At 39.7% G+C, this 19668-nt stretch overlaps 1 protein-coding gene and 1 pseudogene across 1 annotated transcript; both read left to right on the top strand.

Annotated features, from left to right (window-relative positions):
• Positions 1–392: 392 nt before the first annotated feature.
• MRPL19 (mitochondrial ribosomal protein L19) lies at positions 393–10868 on the top strand. The gene is made up of 6 exons (XM_061432502.1): positions 393–528; positions 720–837; positions 4093–4211; positions 4421–4555; positions 10270–10451; positions 10544–10868. Exons 1-6 carry the CDS (start codon positions 426–428, stop codon positions 10763–10765), a joined length of 879 nt encoding a protein of 292 aa, XP_061288486.1. The 5' UTR covers positions 393–425; the 3' UTR covers positions 10766–10868.
• Positions 10869–16546: 5678 nt separating this feature from the next.
• Positions 16547–17540, top strand: LOC133257047 (anaphase-promoting complex subunit 13-like; annotated as a pseudogene).
• The last annotated feature ends 2128 nt before the right edge of the window (positions 17541–19668 follow it).

The raw sequence follows: 19668 nt of genomic DNA, 5'->3' as shown, positions 1-19668 counted from the left end.
GTTCATCACCAACTCCCGGAGTTTACTCAAACTCATGTCCATTGAGTCGGTGATGCCATCCAACCATCTCATTCTCTGTCGTCCCCTTCTCCTTCCGCCTTCAATCTTTCCTAGCATCAGGGTCTTTTCAGCTCTTAGCATCAGGTGGCCAAAGTATTGGAGTTTCAGCTTCAACATCAGTCCTTCCAATGAATTCCAATGAATATTCAGGACTGATTTCCTTTAGCATGGACTGGTTGGATCTCCTTGTAGAGAAATATAGTGCTCTTTCCCTAAGATAGTCAGGCCCTTGTGCAGCATGGGGCTCGGGTGGTTAGAGAAAGACTTGACTATTTTGTCCTGTAGAAGCTGCCATCTGGCCGTAGGCGGCCGCTTCCTTGTCGCACTGATCACTGGGAGTTGTAGTCTCAACAGAGAGCTCAAGCATGGCGGCCTCTATCGCAAGGGGCTGCCCGGCTGCAAAGGGTCTGGGCCCGAGCTTTCGATCCGCCAGGGCTCTACTCCCTGTGTCAACCTCTGTCGCCAGCCGTAAGTGCAGCGGAGCTTGCTAGCCGGGGGCAGAAGGAGCTTCGGGTCAGGCTAGGGGAGAAGCGAGCCTGGAAGTCACGGGCGACCTCGGAGGAGCCTCTCGTGGGACCGGGAGTTGGGGGGAGAGTGCGAGGTTTCAGGGGCTCTGGGCTGCGGGAAGCAGTCTTGACCTCTGTGGTGTGCCCCTGCAGGGGTCCTGGCGGGGCCGGGCCGGCGGCAGATCACTGGACCTTCTGAGCCTGGCGTGTTCCAGCCACCGCCGAAACCGGTTATAGTGGACAAGCGCGGCCCCCAGCGCCGGGAAAGCAGGTGAGGCCACCCGACCTGGAAGCGATTCTTGCATTTTGGGGTCTGTGCGTTCTCAAACCTATAGTTGGTTCCGAAGTCTGAAGCGGGACTTATCCTAGGATCTGGAACTCCCAGGATAAGAGCTTGTGTGCAGAATTCATGAATCTGGGAAGCACACCGAGCTCAGGTTTGTCTTCCTGGCTCTCCCAAGCCAGCATTTTCTGCAGTCATACTAGATCAGAACTTCAAGTAGAGATTCCCCAGACTGGAAGCTCTTTGGCCTGTACCAAGAGTTTTTCTATGAAGTACGTCGTATTTTACCTGTTGATGTTAAGGAACGGATCTTACTTCCCTAAGTGGAAATGGATTGGCCCAAACAGCCTGTTGTAGTTTCCCAACTTATCGTATTTTAGTGTCCCTGCAAAAGCGATACAGTGGTAGAAATTTCCGCTAATTTGTGCTTGAAATTTGCTCTTCAAAACAGTGTGCTTAAAATCTGGTTAAGGGACTTCCCTGGTGGTCCAATGGCTAAGACTGGGTGCTCCCAATGTAGAGGGCCTGGTTCGGATCCCTGGTCGGGGAACTAGATCCCACATGTGGCAACTAAAGTTCCACAGGCTGCAAGATGGAATATCCCGCCTACAGCGATTAAGACCCAGCAGGGCCAAACAATTAATTAAAAATAAATATTTTCTAAAAACCTGGTACACTTAAGTGTACAGTGGTAACTTTGGAGTACATGTAAATTTAGATGATCTAGGATTTGCAGAAACTGTTTCTGTAAACTTGTATAACAGCTTTATTAAAAAGCAAATATTAGGGGTGAAAATTGGTGTGATTTAAGCTATATGAAGGGCTTCGCTAGTAGCTCAGATGGTAAAGCATCTGCCTGCAATGCAGAAGATCCGGGTTCAATACCTCGGTTGGGAAGATCCCCTGGAGAAGGAAATGGCAACCCACTCCAGTATTCTTGCCTGGAGAATTCCAAGGACAGAGGAGCATGGTGGGCTACAGTCCATGAGGGTGGCAAAAAGTCAGACAGGACTGAGCGACCAACACCCACAGGCTATATGAAAGAGTTCTATATTGTCCATTGGATTATCTCTGTGTGTGTATTTGTGTTTAACATTTTATATATCCTGTGATTGTAAGTTGAAATAAACTTGAATTCATGGAACTGAGAGACTCAGAAAATATTTCTCTGTACTTTTTTTTAAGGTAGAAAAGGAATATTTCTCTTAAATGGCAACACTTAATATAATTCAGTTAAATGGGAATAACTACTTTGATAAATAATTTGACAAGATTTAGTAAATTTGAGGTTGTACCTTTCCACCCAGATAGTATACAATTTAAGGAAAGTCGTATGTACTGAGAGACATGTAATATGTACAAGGAGACAAAAATGAACACAAAAGTAATGTTTGTAATAAAAATTTAGAAGTAGCCTAGATATCCTTCAGGAGGTGAATGGGCAAATACATTCATGTAATGCACTATTACACAGCAATGGAACATAAATAAACTAGAGTTAACATGGATGAACTTCACAAATACGATGTGTGAAAAAGCAACCTGCAGAAGAATTGACAAGTATTGTAGCATTTTTATATTGCCCATACATTCATACATATGTAAAGTTTAAAAAAATGTATAGGGGAAATTCTTGACTTTCACAGAGCAATCAAATCTGGTTTTCCAAATAGTGGTACAAGCTGACATGTGTCTCCCAATGTGATAGAATAAGAAGATCACATCATCACCTCGGTAGTATTTTTACCAAAATGTTTAACCTCAGTCTAGGCATGTGGAAACAATAAACAAATCCAGAATCCAGCAGTGGTCTATAACGCGATGGGCTTTGACTCTTCGAAGAAAAAAATCATTACAAATTGCGGATATGGAAGAGTACTAGTTTAAGACAATAAAAACCAGATATAATGTGTGAAGCTTGATTATAGTTTGAAATGGGCAACAGAAGCTATAAAAGACCTTTTTCAGGACCAATTAGGCACATTTAAATATGAACTATGTTAGATTATACTATTGAATTAATGCTGAAGTTCTTAGGTGTCATAAAGGTATTGTGATAAATGTAAGAAAATTCTTATCTTAGTGGAAGCCTTCTAAAGTATTGAAGGACTAAATGCCTTACTATTTGACATTTTCAAATGGTTCAGGAAAAAATTATATATAAAGCAAATCTGGCAAAATGTTGGTAGTTGGTGAAATTACATGAAGTATATATGAGTGTTCATTGTATTTCATTTTTTTTGGTAAGTTTGAAGCATTTTAAAGTAGGAAATTGAGGAAAAGGAAGAAATTCTTAGGAATAATCATCATCAAATTAATTATCCCATAGTAATTAACTGTGGAGCTTCCCTGGTGACTCAGTGGTAAAGAATCCACCTGCCAATGTAGGAGACACAGTTTTGATCCCTGGGTCAGGAAGATCCCCTGGAGAAGGAAATGGCAGAAGATCTGGGTTCAATACCTCGGTTGGGAAGATCCCCTGGAGAAGGAAATGGCGACCCACTCCAGTATTCTTGCCTGGGAAATCCCATGGACAGAGGAGCCTGGTGGGCTACAAGTCCATGGGGTCACTGAAGAGTCAGACACAACTTAGCAACTAATGCACAACAACAACAAAATTAACTGTGGGGATAGGGAGGATACACTGGAGCTTCAACTGTATTGATAATTTATTTCTTGAGATGGGTGACAGGGACAGGTATGCTCATTGTAATGTCATTTATACTTTTCTATAGATTAAATATTTTATAATTAGTTTAAAATCAGTTTGAGAATAGGGAGATTATTTTTAAAGTTAGTTTGCAGTTGATGATTTATATGTTTATATCTTTTCCAACATAATTTACTGTAACATGTACAACTCAACATGAAGCCTATAGGTTATAGACTTTGGAATCTGACAGACATGCCTACATTTAATGATATATTTATAGCTAATTTAACAATAAATCTGTTATTTACTGTCTCCAAGCTTCATTTTCTTCATCTGTGAAAAGGAGATGATGACACCAAAATCATGTTTAATAAAACTTAACACAATGCTTGGTGAGTACTCAGGAATTGTTAGCTGTTTTCATGAGAATTGACAACAATTATAGAAATAAGGTGGACTTTTTTTATTTAGAGAGGAAGAATAAAACATGTCAGCATCCTAATCTTTTACTTTTTTTGGTAAAACAATGGTTTCTGTTTTAATGGTCTTTAAGTTTGCTTTTAATTTATTTTACTTTATATTTTTCATAGGTTCTTGAGTCCTGAATTCATTCCTCCAAGGGGAAGAACAAATCCTCTGAAATTTCAAATAGAAAGAAAAGATATGTTAGAAAGGAGAAAAATACTCCACATTCCAGAGTTCTACGTTGGTCAGTAAGAGCTGGATGCTTTTATCATTAGTGGTAGGAGGGTTAGTTTTCATGATACATGAAATTGTTTTTCAAACAGGTTTTGCCCATATGAGGTACTTATTTCTAATATTATATTAATACATTTTGGAAGTTTTGGAGTTATGTGGAAATACTGTTGTTCGACTCTGCATCTCATGTAAAAGTTCACTTCTCCTTTGAATTTGTAGGAAGCATTCTTCGTGTTACTACTGCTGACCCATATGCCAATGGAAAAACCAGCCAGTTTCTGGGGATTTGCATCCAGAGATCGGGAAAAGGACTTGGAGCTACTTTTATCCTTAGGAATACTATTGAAGGACAAGGTAGGTTTCATTTCATTATTTTCATTTTCTGGAAAATGTTATCTCAGGAGTCTTTTCTGTTTTCTTCATTCTGGAATAAGACATCTGGAACCTGAAAGTAAAAGAGAACTCTGAGGGATGACATGGAGCCTGTGGCCTAAAAACGTATGAGAACTGAGGTTGCTTCCAAAGGCTTCTTTTGTTACAGAGACAACAACCATTAGAAGTGGACTTTCCAAATCATAGCAACATCAAAATATGAGACAAGTGACTATTAAACAGTGTAGGGACATTTATTTTTGGACCAAATAACCCTTGAAAACATTAAGATAAACATAATAATGTCCTTATAAGTTACTTTCTCCTGAAATGAATGGCCCCCATTTTGCTTTATATTATAACAGTCACCACAATTAATAAGAACTGGAGGAATTTTTTCTAAGGCAAAATTATTTTTGCTATGCCAATAAGATAGGGGAATGTGTGGTAAAATTCTAGAAAAATTATGAATCAAAATGGCAGGAACATGGATGGACTTGGAGAATATTGAAAGTGTGAAAGTGTTAATCCCTCAGTCTTGTCTGACTCTTTGTGACCCCCTGGACTGCAGCCCTCCAAGCTCCTCTGTCCATGGAATTCTCCAGGCCAGAAGATTGAAGTGGGTTGCCATTTTCTCCTCCAAAGAATCTTCCCAACCCAGGAATTGAACCCGGGTCTCCTGCCTTGCAGGCAGATTCTTTATTGTCTGAACCATCAGGGAAGTCCTATTTCACTAAGTGAAATAAGTCAGATAGAGAAGGACAAGTTATCATTTCTATGTGAAATCTAAAAACTACAGCTAGTGAATATAACAAAAAAGAAGCAAACTCACAGATACAGAGAACAAACCAGTGGTAGCTAGTGGGGAGAGAAAAGGGGGAGGGGCAATATAGGGGTGGCAGATTTAAGAAGTACAAACTACTGCGTATAAAATAAGCTACAAGATATGTTGTACAACACGGGAAGTGTGGTTGATATTGTACTGGTTTGAGCAAACTCCGGGAAATGGTGACTCCGGGAAATGGTGAAGGACAGGGAAGCCTGGCATGCTGCAGTGCCTGGGGCCACAAAGAGTTCGACACGGCTTAGCAACTGAGCAACAACAGCAACACTGTACCGTAACTATAAGTGGAGTGTAACTTTTAAAAATTGTGAATGACCTTATTATACACATATAACTTCCATAACGTTGTACAGCAACTATACTTCAATAAAATAAACATGAATAAAACTAAAAAAGTTTTTTTTAAAGAAATAAAAGGCCAAAAAAAAAAAATGGTAAGAACAGTAAACTTTTCATACTTAAAGTTGTATGCTTCATGGTCCCCGGCAGTGAAGTACTATGTTGAAAGAAATTGAACATATGAAAATGGTTTATGTTTCCCTTATCCTATGGTGGTGTGCATGTAGGATCTCAGCAGAAATGATCACAGAAACTTGTGCCTCTAATCACGTTGTGTACTTGGAGAAATCTTATCATAGAAAGACACGAACAAAGGTGAGATAGACCTCAGTAGATTTTTTTTTTTAATTGCGATAATAGTTTCTATCTCCCAGTAGTTTGTTGTTCAGTCGCTAAGTCGTGTCTGCCTCTTTGCGACCCCATGGACTGCGGCATGCCAGGCTTCCCTGCCCCTCACTATCTCTGGGAGTTTACTCAAACTCATGTCCATGAGTCAGTGATGCCATCCAACCATCTGTCTCTGGCACCCGCTTCTGCCCTCAATCTTTCCCAGCATCAGGGTCTTTTTCATTGAGTCAGCTCTTCCCATCAGGTGGCCAAAATATGGGAGTTTCAGATTCAGCATCAGTCCTTCCAATGAATATACAGGGTTGATTTCCTTTAGGATTGACTGGTTTGATCTCCTTGCTATCCAAGGGACTTTCAAGAGTCTTCTCCAGCACCACAGTCTGAAAGCATCAATTCTTCAGCGCTCAGCCTTCTTTGTGGTCCAACTCACACATCCGTACATGACTACTGGAAAAACCATAGCTTTTACTCTATGGACCTTTGCCAGCAAAGTGCTATCTCTGCTTTTTATAGGCTTTCTAGATTTGTCATAGCTTTCCTTCCAAGGAGCAAGCATCTAACTTCATGACTGCAGTCACTGTCCACGGTGATTTTGGAGCCCAAGAAAATGAAATCTGCCACTGTTTCCATTTTTTCCCCATCTATTTATCATGAAGTGATGAGACTGGTCACCATGATCTTAATTGTTTGAATGTTGAGGTGTTTTGTTTTTTTTTTTCAATTTATTTTATTCATTTGGCTGCACTGGGTCTTAGTTGTGGCATGTGGAATCTAGCTCCCTGACCAGGGATCAAACTGGGGCCCTCTTCTTTGGGAGTTCAGTCTTAGCCACTGGACCACCAGGCATGCATGCTGAGTAGCTTCAGTCATGTCTTTGCAACCCTATGAACTGTAGCCCATTAGGCTCCTCTGTCCATGGGATTCTCCAGGCAAGAATACTGGAGTGGGTTGCTGTGCCCCCATCCAAGGGATCTTCCCAACCCAGGGATCAAACCTGGGTCTCCTGCATTGCAGGCAGATTATTTACCACTGAGCCACGTGGGAAGCCCTCCTGGACCACCAGGAAGTCCCAAATGCTGAGTTTGAAGTCAGCTATTTCACTCTCCTCTTTCATTCTCAAGAGGCTCTTTAGTTCTTCGATTTCTGCCATGAGGATGGTGTCATCTGCATATCTGAGGTTGTTGATATTTCTTCCAGCAGTCTTGATTCCAGCTTGTGTTTCATCCAGCCTGGCATTTTACATGATGTACTCTGCATATAAGTTAAATAAGCAGGATAACAATATACAGCTGTGACGTACTCCTTTCCCAATTTGGAACCAGTTCATTGTTCCATGTCTGGTTCTAACTGTTGCTTCTTAAACTGCATACAGGTTTCTTAGGAGGCAGGTCAGGTGGTCTGGTATTCCCATCTCTTTCAGAATTTTCCACAGTTTATTGTGATCCACACAATCAAAGGCTTTAGCATAGTCAGTGAAGCAGAAGTAGATGTTTTCCTGGGATTCTCTTGCTTTTTTCTATGATCCAGTGGATGTTGACAATTTAATCTCTGGTTCCTCTGCCTTTTCTAAATCCAGCTTGTACATCTGGAGGTTCTCGGTTCAGGTACTGTTGAAGCCTAGCTTGAAGGATTTTGAGCATTACCTTGCTAGCATGTGAAATGAGCACAGTTGTACAATAGTTTGAATATCCTTTGGCACTGCCTTTCTTTGGAATTGGAATGAAAATTGCCCTTTTCCAGTCCTGTATCCATTGCTGAGTTTTCCAAATTTGCTGGCGTATTGAATGCAGCACTTTAACAGCAACATCTCTTAAGATTTGCAATAGCTCAGCTGGGGTTCCATCACCTCCACTAGCTTTGTTCATCATAATGCTTCCTAAGGCCCACTTGGCTTCACACTCCAGGATGTCAGGCTCGAGGTGAGTGTCATGGTTATCTGGGTCATGAAGATCTTTTTGTACAGTTATTCTGTGAATTCTTGCCACCTCTTCTTAATCTCTTCTGCTTCCGTTACGGTCCTTGCCATTTCTGTCCTTCGTTGTGCCCGTTTTTGTATGAAATGTTTCCCCGGCACCCTAGTCATTCCCATCCTATTGTTTTCGTCTATTTCTTTGCGTTGTTCACTTAAGAAGGCTTTCTTATCTCTCCTTGCTATTCCATGGAACTCTGCACTGAGTTCCCTTTCTGTTTTGCCTTTTGCTTCTCTTGTTTTCTCAAATATTTGTAAAGCCTGGTCAGACAACCATTTTGTCTTTTTTATTTCTTAGGGGTAGTTTTGGTCACTACCTCCATCCATAGTTTTTCAGGCACTCTGTCCATCAGATCTACCTCCCTGGGTTGTGGTCAGTTAATTTTCATGTTGTATGTGAAGCACTTGACACAGAATTCTCAAAAGTATTAGCTCTGTCTTGCCATTTTCTACCATTAACATTTTGACTGTGACCTGCTTGTACCTTCCACATTGATACTTCCTACTTTGATGATTCTTCCTAGTCCCTTGGCTTTAAATACCATTCATGTGGTATTAATTCCCGGATTTATGTTGATGACTGACCCTTTCCTTATTCCAGATACTCGCATACCTGTTTGACATCTCCATTTGGGTATCTTGTTAAAGCAAGCTCAAAACAGAACTCCATTCCCTTCATAATGTGTTCTTTTCACAGGTTTGTTTTTTGTTTTTTCTTTTCTATTTCCATAAGTTGTATTACTCCGTACCCATTTACTTAAACCCAAAACTTAGGAGCTTTTTTAGTTATTCATTTTCACACATCCAGTCAGCAAGTGTTCATGGCTTAATCCCCAGAAACTTTATCCCAGCTGTGTCTGTGTCTCCACCTCCGTTGCTACCACTCTTGTCCTTGCCACCGTCATCTCCTGCCTGCAGCTGTGCAGTATCCTTGGCTTACCTTCCTGATCCACCAAGTTACTATACTTTAGCCAAATGGACCTTTTTCTGGTTTTTCCAACATGGTAGGTTTGTTAAGAGCCCAGAGCCTTTGTATTTGCTGTTCTTCTGCCTGGAGCATTCTTGGCCCTTTGTAGTATCAGTTGAAATGCTATCTTTTCAAAGAAACTTTTCCTGACGATACTATTTAAAGTTGCTCCTGGGAATTCCCTGGTGGTCCAGTGGTTAGTACTTGATGCTTTGCTGTCAATCCCTGGTAGGGAACTAAGATCCCACATGCTGCATGGTTCAGGATAAATAAAGTTGCCCCTTTCTCAGTCACAATATAATCCCTGTATTGTGTTCACTATATGAAATTACCTGCTGGTATTTTTATTTATTGTTTGCCATCATCTACCGACTCAATGGACATGGGTTTGGGTAGACTCTCGCAGTTGGTGATGGATAGGGAGGGCTGGCGTGCTGTGGTTCATGGGGTCGCAAAGAGTCGGACATGACTGAGCAGTGACTGAACTGAACTAGAACATAAGCTTTATGAGAAGAGAAGGGTTTTACCTATTTTGATTTTGCTGTAGGCACGGCTCCTAAATCAGTGCCTATAACAGAATAGATGTAGAGTGAAACTTGATTAAATCCTGGTATTAACACTAGATGTTAATGTTGATCCTATGTTTTACTATCTATATTTCTCTTGGGTCAGAATACACACTTCCCTTTAAATGTTCCTGATACAGATTGTATATATTAACCTTTTATATCAGCATCTTGGAAACACTCAAAGCTGTTCCTCCTATAGAGGGCACAGAATATTTACAAATCTAGGCCATCTTACAAGGACTTCTTAATCAAAATTAGAACTTAAAAATTGTACTTACTCTTTTGAATCATTAATTCTGTTACTTTAAATGTAGAGGATCCAATTTTATTAAAGTAATTGGGAAATAAGAATATGAGTGAAGAATTTATTCAAACTTCCAACTAATACTGCCAAAATCAAAGAGATAAATGGCTCATTATATTTATAGAAGACATTTTTCTTTAGACTTTATCGTTCTAACTCAGGTTTTCTCATTTTTTTAATCTAGTGGATTTATTTCTATTTCTTTCAATAATCTTCATTTTAAAGGTTACAAATTTATATCACATTTCCTACATGCAAAAACCCTGAGCTAATTCCTTCATGAAATAGTCTTTATTGTAGTATGAGGTGTATGCAGGAATCTGAATTTAGATTGTAAGAATGTTTTCTCTTTTTAGGTGTTGAGATTTGCTTTGAACTTTATAATCCTCGAATCCAGGAGATCCAAGTTGTCAAATTAGAGAAACGGCTTGACGATAGTTTGCTGTACTTGCGAGATGCCCTTCCTGAATACAGCACTTTTGATATGAACATGAAGCCAGTAGCACAAGAACCTAGCCGAGAAGTTCCTATTAATCAGGTATAAGTTGTACATTTGGAACTGGAAGTTCAAGAATAACTTTACTTGGCAATTATCAAACTAATTTGTTCCTTTTCTTGTATCTTCCTTAGCTAAAAGTAAAAATGAAGCCAAAACCCTGGTCCAAACGCTGGGAACGTCCAAAATTTAATGTTAAAGGGATCAGATTTGACCTTTGTTTAACCGAAGAGCAAATGAAAGAAGCCCAGAAGTGGAGTCAGCCATGGCTTGAGTTTGATATGATGAGGGAATATGACACATCAAAGATTGAAGCTGCAATATGGAATGAAATTGAAGCATCGAAAAGTTCCTGATCTGAGAATGGGTTTGGTTACTGGCAGAGGATATACTGACTCTCAGAGGATTTATTTAGAAACCAATTTAATCTCATATATAAAGACATAGTCATTAAATCAATTAAGCGTTCTTTTATGAATTTTATTTAAAAAGTCATCACACCCATTTATTATTTTAAAAAGAAAAATGTGCGTGCCAAGTGGTCTGATGTCCATTCTTTTAATGGAGGCAAAGCTATAATAGCATCAAACTGTTACTGGAATGCTCTTCATTGAGCTTGGGATCTGAACAAGGAAGTCAGTAGGATGATTTTTTGAATTTGTGAAATAAATTATAAATACAAAAAAGTGTATGATTGAAAGAGTAATAATAAAATGAGCATTATATACCCACCACCAGATTAAAAAGTAAAACATTTGTAATATCAAAGGAGGTTAGGAAATAGAGCATTTAGTAGAATCTAAGAAGACTTGTGTGTCTGTAATTGCATCCGTCCCCTCTCCCACATGTAGGCAGTATCCCAACTTTGTGTTAATCATTCCCTTGCATTTCTTTTAGTTTATTACATAACGTACATTCTTAAACAGTACATTTACTTTTGAAAAATCTGTTTGCAGGTGTAAAGGACAAGATTGCCTTTTTTGTTGTGCTGGGTGTCAGAGCATGAGAGGGCTTCTCCGCTTGAGCACACTGACTTTTCTTGTTGCTGTGTGTGGGCCCTCTAGTTGTGGCGCGAGGGCTTAGTTGCTCTTTGGCATGTGGGATCTTGGTTCCCCAACCAGGGATTGAACCCTGGTTTGATCCAGTGTCCCCTGCGTTGGAAGGTGGATTCTTAACCACTGGACCACTAGGGAAGTCCCAACATTGTCATTATTGCAGGGAGAGCATAATGAAGTTCTTTGGATCATAGTTGCTTCAGCTTCCATGAGAGTTTACAAAAGGATACTCCACATGAGTATCTTCCTTTGGTCAGTCTCCAAAGTAAAGGTTTCCAATCTCCTTCCTGGAGGCTAAGGGTCTTTCTACCCTTAACCATATTGAAGAAAAAGAATGAGATTTCTGGCACACTGTATTTTTATGGCCATCCTGTCCATCCCCTCCCCCACACACAAGTGCCTGCAGTCCTGAAAACTGTTCTAGTTTCTCTAGAGAAACCTCCTAAAATTAACTGATGTGGAGGAGGCCCAGACAAGCAATTGTGGGGAGCTGGGAAAGGGATACCCTGTTTGAAACTTCCAGATAGTTTCATCAGGTTCTCACTAGTTTAGCCACTGTCCTTGACCCCCTAGTTGCTGATCTGTCGACTAACAATTGAGGTTAACTGGATTGTTTCTCATCTTTCTCCACTGCTGGCTTGGTTTGCCTTTCTTAAGTCTGCCAGTCCATTCATGTTTTTTCAGCTTTTAAAATTTTGCTCTGCTTGTTTCTTGTCCTGTTCTTCTTGTGGTTTTATATCTCATCCATATGTTTCTTGACATTTTCTACTATTTGCATCTTGTCCTGTTTTCTCCTTCCTTGTAGGTTTTCTTTTCCCTGTGGTATACTTTGGTGGTTATTTGAAAAATTTATTTGACAAATTAACCTATTTAGCCACTTTCCCCAGTAATAGATTTCTTTTGAAGAAATTTTCAGATATTAGTCCTTGGGGTTCTCAACATTCAGGGCTATCTTGCTCTTTCACTAACAGTTACACAGCCACCTACTTTCAGAAAGCAACATATATACCATCATTCACTTATTTAGATTACTTGCTGAGATAGCCTCTCAAAATTTTAACAGTCTATGCCCTACATTTTCTTCTCTTGTCAGAAGAGAACCATTAAAATTTGTTCATTTTTTACCTTGATAAACACACTTCAGCGTTGGTAGAAGGGCAGATGAATGGTACATTTCGAGACTAAAGCTGTGCAAATGTATGATTGGCTCATAAGTACATGTGCTTATAACAACATAGCCAGTCATGTTTTTTACTCTATAAAATTTCTTTTAAAATTCTTTTGAATTTTCCCCCAGAAAAAACAGATCTTAATAAATTTTTATTGTAATATATATATATTACCATAATAAAAATTGATATTAAAAATGATTATAACAAAATTTATCATTTTAACCATTTTTAAATACGCAACTTTAGTGGCATTAATTACTTTCATATTGTGCGGCCATCACCATTATCTTCAAAACTTTTTCATCACTCTAGAAAGGAGCTGTAACTAGTAAGTAGTAACTCCCAATTCCTCTCTCTGTGTCAGCTCCTGGTAAGTTCTAATCTACTCACTTTATGAATTTACCTATTCTGATTCTTAAAAGTGGAATCATACAGTATTTGTTCTTTTTTAATATTTTAAAAACATATACTCCAGGTATATACATATCTTGGAGTATAATTGCTAGATCATATTTTGAAATTTCCCTTATACTTTCTTTGATCTATTGGTTGTTAAAGAATGTTAATTGCCACATTTAATATGCCACAAGTGAAGTTTCCACTTCTTTTGTTACTGATTTCTTCATTCCATTGTGGTCAGAGAAGATACTTAGTGTGATTTCCGTCTTTTTTAAAAATAGAATAAAGTCACATTTTACAAAATAATTTTATTTATTTATTTATTCAGCTTTTGGCGGTGGTGGATCTTTGTTCTGCACGAGTGTTTTCTGTAGTTGCAGTGAGTGAGGGCTCCTGTCTAGTTGCAGTGTGCAGGCTTCTGTCTAGTTGCAGTGTGCAGGCTTCTCATTGTGGTGGCTTATCATGTAAAGCACAAGCTCTAAGGAGCATGTTGTGCCTCCTGGGCTCTAGAGCACAGGTTCAATAGTGGTGCGTGGGTATAGTTGCTCCGCAGCATGTGGGATCTTCCCAGATCAGGGACTGAACCCGTGTCTCCTGAATTGGCAGGCAGATTCTTCACCACTAAGTCACCATGGAGGCCCTGTAGGTAGTCTTTTAAAATGCACTAAAAATTGTTCTGTGGCCTAACATATGGTCTGGACAACATGCCTTGTGCACTTGAGAAACATATTTTACTGTTGTCAGATGGAGAGTTTTATCTGTCTGTTAGGTCTAGTTTGTTTATAGTGTTGTTGAAATCTTCTGTTTCCTCATTGATCTTCTGTCTAAAGGTTTTATCCATTTTTCAAGAGTGGAATATTGAAGTTTCTAACAATTCTTATAGAGCTGTCTACTTTACTCTTCGATTCTGTCAATGTTTGCTTCATATATTTGGGGGCATCTGTCATTTTGTGTATAAATTTTACTTTCCTGATGAATTTTTATCAATATGTAATATGCATTTTAGTTTCTTAAAACAATTTTTGGCTTACAGTCTTATTTTGCTTAATACTAGTATACGTACCTCAATTCTCCTTTGCTTACTATTTACATAGAATATCTTTTTATGTCCTTTCACTTTCAACATATCTGTGTCTTTGAAGCTAAAGTGAGTCTCTTAGCATATAGCATATTGTCCTTAGCCTATAGTTGGATCATTTGATTTTATCCATTTTGCTGATATTTGCCTTCTGTTTGGAGAGTTTATTTAATTCATTTACAGTTAAAGTAATTAGTATAAGGAAGAACTGCCACTTGTTGTCTTTATGTATTATACATTTTTTGTTTCTCATTACTGTCTTCTATGTTGATTTTTTGGTGGTGAACCATTATGATTCCCTTCTCATTTCACTTTTGCATATAGTTGTTAAATATTTTCTTTGTGGTTACTATGAGGGTTATAGTCAACATTATATAGTCTAATTTGAATTGATTATCAGTTTGAGTTCAACAACAAACAAAATTTCTAGTCCTATGAAGCTCTATTCTCCCTTTATTGATGTCACAAATTACATCTTCATATATTGTGTGCCTGATAATATAATTATTTTGTTGCACTGCTCTTTTAAGTCATGTAACTGTTAGTCGCTCAGTTGTGTCCGACTCTTTGGAACCCCATGGACTGTAACCCACCAGGCTCCTCTGTCCATGAGATTCCCCAGGCAAGAATACTGGAGTGGGTCTCCATTTCCTTCTCCAGGGGATTGTCCCAACCCAGGGATCAAACCTGGGTCTTCTTTAAGTATGAGATAAAACAGAGTTACCAAACAAAATTACAACAATAATAGCTATTATATTTTCCCATGTATTTACCTTTACTAGAGGTCTTTATCACAAACTAGATGTAGATTCAAGTTACTGCCTACATTCTGCCTGAAGTACTCCCTTTAGCCTTTCTTGTAGGACAGGTCTAGTTGTAATGAACTGTCTTAGGTTTTGTTTATATGGCAGTGCCTTTATTTATACTTTTTGAAGGTCAGTTTTTCTAGATAAGAGTATTTTTTGTTGACAGTATTTTTCTCTCAGCAAATTAAATATCTCCTGGCATCTGATTTCTGATGAGATTTGTCTGTTAAATTTACTGAGGATATTTTGATCATGAGTTGCTTCTCCTTTGCTGCTTTCAGGATTGTCTCCTTGTCTTTTGCCAGTTTGATTATAATACGTCTTAGTGTGCGCCTCTGAGTTTATTCTGCTTGGAGTTCATTGAGATTCTTGGACTTGGAGATTCATATTTGTCATCAAATGTTGGCTGTATTTGACCATTCTTTCTTCAAATATTCTTTCTGATCCTTTCTTTTGGGACATTCATAATGCACGTTGGTCTTTTTGATGGTCCCATTAATTTTGTAGACTGTGTTCACGTCATTCTTTTTTTCTTTTTGCTCCACAGGCATGATCATTGAAATTATCCTAGTTTTAAGTTAGTTGATTTATTTTTTCTGCCTGCTCACACTGGCTGTTGAACTCCTCTAGCACTTTTTTTAAGGTGTCAGTTATTGTAATTTCCATCCTTAGAATTTGTTTGGTTCCTTTTATGATTTCTGTGTCTTTATTGCTAATCTCATTTTGTTCATATATCCCTTTTCAAATTTCCTTTTGTTCTTGGTCTGTGTTTTCCTTTAGCTCCTTGAGCATGTCTAAGACAGTTATTTAAAGTCTTTGTCTATTAATTCTGATATCTGCTTCTGCAGTGATTGGTTCTGTTTAATTTATTCCTTTGGATGGCCATGCATTCCCACGTCTTTGAATGTATTTTGATTATTTTTGTTGAAAATTGGACATTTAAACATTCTAATGTGATTCTGGAAATCAGATTTGCCCTCCTTCCCTAGGACTTTCTTTATTTTGATTATTGGACTATAGTAGTCCATTTGCTTAATGATATTCTTAAAATTATTTTTTACAAACAATATAGTCCTTGTGTGTGATCGCTGAAATGTTTCTTACCTTTTTCTAGATAGTGTTTTGATAGGTTTTTTTAAAAGTCAGGAGCTAAAACAAACCCATCTCTCTCTGTTTTTACAGGTTGTCACTTTTCTAATATACTCCCTCAACAATAAACCGGGCTTGCACTAAGCCTAACAATTAGCCTGAGTTGAAAACTTAGGGTCTTTGGAGTCTTTTTAAAGCATGTTTCTTATTCTGGATGTGTGTGGCTTTCTAAATTTCCCTATATATATACTTCTGAATATCCTAAGTGCCCAAAGTAACTCCCCACCCTCAGCTTTTTCTCCCAGTCCTTAGATGATCTGTTGTATCATAGACCTTAGATGTATCTCAGTTGTAATCTTTTGACCCAGGCACTTGTGGATTGTTGGCTCGCCTTATACTGTTTTAGGCCAATGGTTTCTGCTTTTCTGTCCTGAGTTTCAAGTTAGGCAAGACAGAAATGAGTGCTTTGGTTCAGTTTTCAAGAAACCCCCTGAGAGGCTGGAGTATAGACTAGGTCTATAGTCTAGGTGCAGAGGTCTGCTCTGCACCATCCAGTCTATCCTAAATGAAATCAATCCTGAATGTTCATTAGAAGGACTACTGCTGAAGCTGAAACTCCAATACTCTAGGCTACCTGATGTGAAGAACTGACTCATTTGAAAAGACCCTGATGCTGGGAAAGATTGAAGGCAGGAGCACAAGGGGATGTATAAGAGGATGAGATGGTTGGATGGCGTCACTGACTCAATGGACATGAGTTTGAGTAAACTCCTGGAGTTGGTGATGGACAGGGAGGCCTGGTGTGCTGTAGTCCATAGGGTCGCGGGGAGTCGGACACGACTGAGTGACTGAACTGAACTAACTGCACCATCCAGAGACAGGGAGTGAAGTTTCACACTGAGAACAAAGCTGTTTTTTTCAAGACAGCTGCCACATCAAGGAGGGGTGCTATGCTATGCTAAGTCCCTTCAGTCGTGTCCGACTCTGTGTGACCCCATAGACGGCAGCCCACCAGGCTCCCCTGTCCCTGGGATTCTCCAGGCAAGAACACTGGAGTGGGTTGCCATTTCCTTCTCCAATGCATGAAAGTGAAAAGTGAAAGTGAAGTAGCTCAGTCGTGTCCAACTCTTAGTGACCCCATGGACTGCAGCTAGGCTCCTCCGTCCATGGGATTTTCAGGCAAGAGTACTGGAGTGGGTTGCCATTGCCTTCTTTAACTACAAGTTTACGGAGCTCTAATACAGAGGTCTGACAAGATCAAAGCTGCAAGAGAATGAACAGTGAAGTACAGAGAGTTGGAAGGATCTTGAGTTTGGCGATGCTTGGCGAGAAGACAAGCTGCCTCATGAGGATGTTGCAATACCACTGAATGAGCTTCGTGAACCTGAACGGGACAAAGGAGGCACCACAGAATCTGTTAAAGAACAAGAGATGAAGTGGACCGACTTGGCCTTCCAGTACCTCCGTGAGAATGTTCCTCCCATAGGAAACTGACACCTGGCTCCTTGTTCATCGACAGATTTTTTTTTTTTTTAATACAGTTACAAAACATTTTCTTTCTGTCTCCTAACTTAAATCTTTTAGTGATAGATCAACACTCAAAAATGTACAACTAATTTTGTGGCAGCAAAATGCAATGTGAAAATGCTCAACCACGTTGAGAAGCTGATTACAGTTTCTTAGGGATGCAGAATATATGGCCCTTTGAACCTAAATTTCTTCATTAACTAGCTTGTGTTTGAACATGATTTGTTATACATTTGCCTTAAAAAAAGATGCCATAAATCTTTTCAACCATTTGTTTTTGTTAAAATTTTTTCTAGTATTTTATGAGATGTAACTACTATACAAATTATAGCTTAATAGTTTTACTTTCATATGTTGAAATGATTATCAGCATTTTTCAGTTCAGTTCAGTTTAGGCGCTCAGTTGTGTCCGACTCTTTGCGACCCCATGAATCGCAGCACGCCAGGCCTCCCTGTCCATCACCAACTCACGGAGTTCACTCAGACTCACGTCCATCAAGTCGGTGATGCCATCCCGCCATCTCATCCTCTGTCGTCCCCTTCTCCTCCTGCCCCCAATCCCTCCCAGCGTCAGAGTCTTTTCCAGTGAGTCAACTTTTCGCATGAGGTGGCCAAAGTACTGGAGTTTCAGCTTCAGCATCATTCCTTCCAAAGAAATCCCAGGGCTGATCTCCTTCAGAATGGACTGGTTGGATCTCTTTGCAGTCCAAGGGACTCTCAAGAGTCTTCTCCAACACCACAGTTCAAAAGCATCAATTTTTCGGGGCTCAGCTTTCTTCACAGTCCAACTCTCACATCCATACATGACCACAGGAAAAACCATAGCCTTGACTAGACGAACCTTTGTTGGCAAAGTAATGTCTCTGCTTTTGAATATGCTGTCTAGGTTGGTCATAACTTTCCTTCCAAGGAGCAAGCGTCTTTTAATTTCATGGCTGTAGTCACCATCTGTAGTGATTTTGGAACCCAAAAAAATAAAGTCTGACACTGTTTCCACTGTTTCCCCATCTATTTGCCATGAAGTGATGGGTCCAGATGCCATGATCTTCGTTTTCTTAATGTTGAGCTTTAAGCCAACTTTTTCACTCTCCACTTTCACTTTCATCAAGAGGCTTTTGAGTTCCTCTTCACTTTCTGCCATTAGGGTGGTGTCATCTGCATATCTGAGGTTATTGATATTTCTCCTGGCAATCTTGATTCCAGCTTGTGTTTCTTCCAGTCCAGCGTTTCTCATGATGTACTCTGCATATAAGTAAAATAAACAGGGTGACAATATACAGCCTTGACGAACTCCTTTTCCTATTTGGAACCAGTCTGTTGTTCCATGTCCAGTGTTAACTGTTGCTTCCTGACCTGCATATAGGTTTCTCAAGAGGCAGGTCAGGTGCTCTGGTATTCCCATCTCTTTCAGAATTTTCCACAGTTTATTGTGATCCACACAAAGGCTTTGGCATAGTCAATAAAGCAGAAATAGATGTTTTTCTGGAACTCTCTTGCTTTTTCCATGAGCCAGCGGATGTTGGCAATTTGATCTCTGGTTCCTCTGCCTTTTCTAAAACCAGCTTGAACACAGTTCATGTATTGCTGAAGTCTGGCTTGGAGAATTTTGAGCATTACTTTACTAGCGTGTGAGATGAGTGCAATTGTGCGGTAGTTTGAGCATTTTTTGGCATTGCCTTTCTTTGGGATTGGAATGAAAACGGACCTTTTCCAGTCCTGTGGCCACTGCTGAGTTTTCCAAATTTGCTGGCATATTGAGTGCAGCACTTTCACAGCATCATCTTTTAGGATTTGAAATAGCTCAACTGGAATTCCATCACCTCCACTGGCTTTGTTTGTAGTGATGCTTTCTAAGGCCCACTTGACTTCACATTCCAGGATGTCTGGCTGTAGGTCAGTGATCACACCATCGTGATTATCTGGGTCATGAAGATCTGTTTTGTACAGTTCTTCTGTGTATTCAGAATGCGGCAGAGAGGAGCTACCCCACGTCTGAGGTCAGGGGCAGAAGCCGGGAGGACCCCATGACCGAGGGGCGGCGGCCAAGAGGAGCTACCCCACGTCTGAGGTCAGGGGCGACAGCCAAGAGTGCCAGGCTGTGGCAGCGCAGGAGCAGCTGAGAGTAACTACCCC

This window comes from Bos javanicus, chromosome 11 (assembly GCF_032452875.1).
Source record: "Bos javanicus breed banteng chromosome 11, ARS-OSU_banteng_1.0, whole genome shotgun sequence".
Lineage (NCBI taxonomy): Eukaryota > Metazoa > Chordata > Mammalia > Artiodactyla > Bovidae > Bos > Bos javanicus.
Note: the sequence above shows the minus strand (reverse complement) of the source record. Positions and strands in the feature narration are given on the sequence as shown.

Bases quoted from the DNA above. Each gene is read 5' to 3' on its own strand.
- MRPL19 (XM_061432502.1), top strand. From the start codon at position 426: ATGGCGGCCTCTATCGCAAGGGGCTGCCCGGCTGCAAAGGGTCTGGGC. The intron at 529-719 runs GTAAGTGCAGCG...GTGCCCCTGCAG, and splicing joins GTCAACCTCTGTCGCCAGCC to GGGTCCTGGCGGGGCCGGGC. The intron at 10,452-10,543 runs GTATAAGTTGTA...TATCTTCCTTAG, and splicing joins GAGAAGTTCCTATTAATCAG to CTAAAAGTAAAAATGAAGCC.